Source organism: Nanorana parkeri, unplaced genomic scaffold (assembly GCF_000935625.1).
Source record: "Nanorana parkeri isolate BGI_ZX_2015 unplaced genomic scaffold, ASM93562v1 scaffold97, whole genome shotgun sequence".
NCBI lineage: Eukaryota > Metazoa > Chordata > Amphibia > Anura > Dicroglossidae > Nanorana > Nanorana parkeri.
The window spans coordinates 413008-418578 of NW_017306365.1; the positions used below are offsets into that span (position 1 = coordinate 413008).

The following is a 5571-nucleotide window of genomic DNA, read 5'->3' on the forward strand; positions in this document are numbered from 1 at the left end:
CCTGGGACAAAGAGGGCTTTTGGGGAAATTTGGGGGGGGGGGGGGAAAGAGGTGGTGGAATGGACAGTTATGTTCTTTGTAACCCATTAGAAATGAAGTAGGCAGGGCTGGCTCCACTCAGGATTTTTTGTGTTCAAAAGATGCTGTATTGTCAGCTCAAACAGAACAGAGCATACTATATTTGTGGCACATCAAAATATATTTTTCTGTACTTGCGGCATGTTTAAAGGGATAAAACTTGGGGAAATGAGCATATATTTTTATTTTGCCTTGACATATACTTTAACTGTACTTTTACTGACACTAAAAGCCCAATGACCCTCAATTAATCCAGACATTGTAGTGCAGTACATTTTAAATGAGGGGGTGCAAGAACAATCCACTGTATGTTTCCCCTTACCAAGCTGATCCATGGGGCTCCCAAGGACCCAGGCACACCCAGCAAAATTCTGCCTTGCAGTTTTGGTTCCGGCATACCATGTGATTGCAGCCTCCATCTTTCTCTATGGTCACATGACATTTGGGACATTCCTGGGTGAATGCAGGTTGAAATTAGCATTATAAACAGAATACACTATAATCAGATTTCTACTTATAAAAAAAACTTTATGTAAACCAAAAATTTTAAATGAATGGACTGAAACTATAAAACAAAATGTGAGAATCCTACCTTTGTATTAGCTGCAATCCAGTTTGATGTCTCACTGTCATCATCACACTTTTTGATCCATTTTCTAAGCCACTGTCGAGGAAAGAAGATACTTTTTAGTCACTTATTTTCATTTACCAATATCTGGATTCAGATCCACCCACTTTCCTTGTTTATAGCTAGTAGTACCATTTTACTGAATCAGCAGCACTTCATGTGCCATAGCTCAGTCATAGCACCTAAACTGAAAGGAGCTGGGAGACAGGGAAATGTAGGTATTCCAGTGGGGTTTTAACCAGTTTTATGCCAGACAAACTAGAAGCAGTGGTGTAAAATAGAGGTATAAAATAGATTAACGTGGTTTCAAAGCTCCCTTCAGCTCCCATATGTTCTCAATATGCATCTTAATGGATGTGCTGACTAAATACAAAACCTTTTCAGTCAGGTAAAAATGAAATATTGCATATAAATTGTATTAGCCTGCCACCAGGCCAGAAGATGGAGCTCCAGCCTTCTTAACACAAATTCAGCCAAATCAGCGTCAGCTCTGCTGAAAGAAGCTTCTTATTCACAGCACTAAACCTTTCATTGGATTTAGCTAAAACAAACAAACATTTTGTGACCCTGACAACAAACCTACCTTACATTTAACTGGATCATGCCAATTCTCTCCACAACTGAAGCTGTAACAGTGCAAACAAAAATAAACTCAGATTTTTGAAAGCTAAACACGAAAATACAACTGGTATAACAGACCCCAGTAATACCCATTCACAAATAGTTTCCCATTTGTTTTCTTTTCTTTTTAAAAGCCTTCTTTGTCTTCATTCTGAAGTTGATATGGTATAGATCATTAATTAAAATAATTTGCTACTATGGAAGGGCTAGTTGCACACAATACATGTTTTGGTCAAGTTTAAGCCAACAATTCAGTACTTTTGATCAAATCATGAACCAAGAGTAAAACGTAAACCCGGCATTTGTAATAGATAAAACCCGGGTCTTGCCGTTTAAGGCATGGACAGCCCATGAAAATGAACAAGAACCTGGTATTAAATATATGTTTTTTTGTTTAATATATATCTCTTATTGATATATATATATATATATAGCAATATAAATGGGTAAGCCGTATATATATATATACATATACACATACACATATATACATATACATACATATATATATATATCAAGGATCATACACAGAAATCCTAATGAATACATATCCTCATTTAAATTCATTCTAATATCTCAATATAATTATTATCTAGAACATATCTAATAGCCAACACGAATGATCTTAAATATATTGTTTCAGAATTACCAAACCCATTTCACTCACCCTCACATTCAATCAACTCTCCCCTCCCTTCACTCCAAATCTCCCGTGCTGACCGATGGAGTATAGCTTACCCAAGAAGCAGTGACTGAAGAGTGATCTTACCAACTAGCTGGCCACAATAACTATTTGGCATATTCCTGGATGATATCCATAAGCGCAATGAAGAACAAAACTGTGGTTATAGTCAGTCAGCTAGACTGAGTTTACTTCAAGTTGTTACGATTTGTATAGGATGAACAATACCAAAACACTTTGGGTTATGAGAGCAGCAATGGAAGGAGCCTGGAGCAGCAATATCTCCAGGAAAAGTAGGTATTTTATCCCTGCTGCTACTGCTCACTTATTCATCCTAGCAGGATTAACATAGCTTTATATCAACGTTTTAATATAGGTCTAATTCAATTATGCTGCACAGATATTTATTAAAAATACATGTCTAGCCAGTGTTTCAAGTTGCACATTCTCCGATATTCCACTGGCAATGGAGGTATTCCCAGTTCTTATCATGAACGCAGAATAATTAGCCTTTATGTTGTAGAAATCCGATAGTGGGAATGGTAAGAAATTAAGCTAAAGATACTGGCCAGGCTGACAACACTCGCCCACAAAAAAGCTCTGAGTTGTCAGTCCAACAGGCTTAATGCGTGAAAGATCAACAGGTATTGTTATGTACTCGCAAGGTCTTTAAAGAGATAAAACATGGGGAAATGTGAATGTACTGCAGAGACATACTTTGTTGTTTTTTTTTATTTTGCCCTAGCTTACCCTTCTTAACTAACTTTTCTTGCATAAAATTAATTTGCAGATTTTTTACAAATTTTTATTTTTACATTACCAATACAATAACCACAAACTTTACTTATGCGTCTACCACAACAAGTTTCAGTTCTTCCACAAGTAACTCACCAGAACTGACGGCCACATTTGCAACGCACAGGTTTGGCGTCAGGATACTGAACTTTAACAACGTGATGGCAGTCTGGAGCAGGACACCACTTCAGAAGTCTATTACACTGTAGGGTACAATTACATAGTTAAAGGGGTAAAACTGGGAGATGTTCATATGCTCCATATATCATAAAAACTTAAAATAAAACATCCAAACTCACAAGGTGTCACTAAAGCTTTATGTGAATGCAATTGTAGCCGCAATCTGAAACAAAATCTCTGTTTTGTCTGGAAGTCCTCTTGAAAAATAGCAGTGCTGTGCCTTGACCCTTATAGCTGTATATCTGCAGTATAAAAGCATCAAAGGCACTGCTGCCTGACTGCTAAACCCATGGGATCTGAAATGAGACTTGGTGAGGTCATTACTCTGCATCTCTCCTGCCTTTTCTTGAATAAAATACCACCAGTCATAAGGAGTGCAGCTTTGAAATGGGGAAGTAAAGACCTTTCTGTACCAAGATGGCTGCCCCCACCCAGAAACCGTGCAGAACATGCATGGCCAGTCACTGGTTAAAAGATCAGCCACAGAGAGGCTACGGGCAAGTCTGGTAACTAGCCCTTTTCCCTCCGATTGCCTTTTTGGGCACAACTTTCACAGTTTAAGTTCTCTATGAGGGATTGTTCACACAAAATCCGGACCAGATCTGCATGAGTTTCTGCATATGCGGTGCAGTTTGCTGCGTTCTGGTGCTTTTTGCCTAAAATGGGCTTTCAGTGCATCCCAGGCGTTTTGCATGCATTTTGGTGCATTCCAGAGCAGAAAAAAATAAGGCATGCTGCAGTTTTTCCACATGTTCTGGAACTGAACCATGTGGTGTGAACTAGAGCCCAAAATACCATTAGAATACATTGGATGCATTTTTGATGCGTTCTGTAACTGCTCTGCACTTGGTGTGAACAAGCCCTAAAATACATTTTTTTTTTCAATTTGTTACATGTATTAGCTTTCAAATGAATTCCTGTGTTCCTACATGTACACTGCCAACTCTCCCTTTCCAACATGTTTGTACAATTCAGTATTACTAGTGTAATATCTGAGTATTTTAACACATATAGCTTTAACTCTTGCTCCACTTAGACCCACAAGTGATATACTAGTTAAAAAAAAAGCAACTCTGGTGTTTCTTGAACAATTAAAGCTGCTGAAACTGTGTTGGTGCAATGAAGGCTTGAAATCCCATTGCTTTTCAAGGGCAGAAGAGGGGCCCTATCTGCTCTTGGAAAGTACATCCTATTTAGCCTGGCCCCAACTACATTTACCCCAAGCTCAATAACATTCTTTTGTTTTTCTTTTTGTTGTCATTTGTTGTAGTCATTTGAGGTTATACTGCTGCCTACTGGTGGATTGGATACTGGTTTAAATAAAAACATCACAGTAGACCAACCAAGGATAATCCCGGTTATCCTGAATGCATTCTGTAGCAAAGCAGTACAGAGAACATGATCATAAACACAGAGGGGTCAAACACAAAAGGGAAAATAATTTGAAGGCAAGTACAAATATCCTATTGTCTTTCCTGTCCTTTGAGAGAATACCTAAAGTTTTATTTTCAGGGCATCCAAAAGCAATCCAACTGAGTGGGCAACAAAGCAAACGCACATTACCAGGCCCAAGAAAAAAAAAAAAAGAACGAACTTTGGACCACCTGCAGCTCAAAGAACTTCCTGAAGGACCATAAGCCCAAAGCTGGCATCTAATGAGGCTTCAAAACATCCACCTGGTAAAATAGAGAGAAGACCAGCTGGCAGCCTGCAAATCTGCTTGATGCCAAAAAGCCCAAGAAGCACTCACAGATCTAGAAGAGTGTGCCTTCACAGGAAAGGGAGTAACCAGATACTTGAGACCATAAACTTGATGGTCTGCTGAACCACCTAAATATGGTGTAATAAGAAGCTGGTGTACCTTATGGGGACACCATAAGGTGTAGTGTATCCATGTATATGGATGCACTACACAAAGATTCAATTAAGAATACACAAGCTTATTGCATTTAAACAATATATGCTTTATCCCGGACTTCAGCTTTAACCGAGCAGCAACAGTTCTTGTCAGTTAAATTTACACAATGCAAATCAGCAAAGGTTGGTGTCATCATTCGGGGAATCAGTCTGATAGTTTACCATGTAAGAAGTGTCTAAAGCAGCATGAATTCAACATGAATGTAGAACACCGTTCTACACTATATAGCAGGATTAAAAGAACATTTACTAGAAAACCCCTAACAGTGTAATTTACAATGCCATGCTACCCCCAGGGTCACCGCAGGCCTCTTGCAGGTATTAGGAATTGGCTTCAGCTTCCTCAAGTGGACACCCTTGCCCGGGGTCGAGTCTTGAGGACCCCGCAGGGAAGAGAGGCTGAACTTCACAGCGGCAATATACCTAAAAATATATAATTAAAATAACAAACAGAAAGACATTTTTCCCTGAAGGGGAAAAACACTATACTCCCTGTCCCAGGGGAACAGGAACAAAAAAAGACAGGGGAGCTCAGGTGAAGGAGGTGCTTATATGGGCTAAAGGGTGTTGGGCTTTTAACCCTTTGTGTTCCTGTTACCTAGGGCAAATGGGAGCTAACCAATTTGTCAGCGCTGCCATAGGATATGGCCAGGAAATATACATCAAGATA

The 5571-nt window shown here is 39.1% G+C and overlaps 1 protein-coding gene across 1 annotated transcript in view; it reads right to left on the reverse strand.

Moving 5' to 3' along the window:
* ARIH1 (ariadne RBR E3 ubiquitin protein ligase 1) overlaps window positions 1-5571 on the reverse strand; it is a 54570-nt gene that overhangs the window by 6030 nt on the left and 42969 nt on the right. Inside the window, exons 7-10 of the mRNA XM_018552805.1 lie at window positions 2901-3007; window positions 1290-1332; window positions 671-742; window positions 401-531 (exon numbers count right to left, since the gene is read on the reverse strand). Coding sequence (XP_018408307.1) covers window positions 401-531; window positions 671-742; window positions 1290-1332; window positions 2901-3007 — 353 coding nt within the window. The remainder of the gene's footprint in view (window positions 1-400; window positions 532-670; window positions 743-1289; window positions 1333-2900; window positions 3008-5571) is intronic.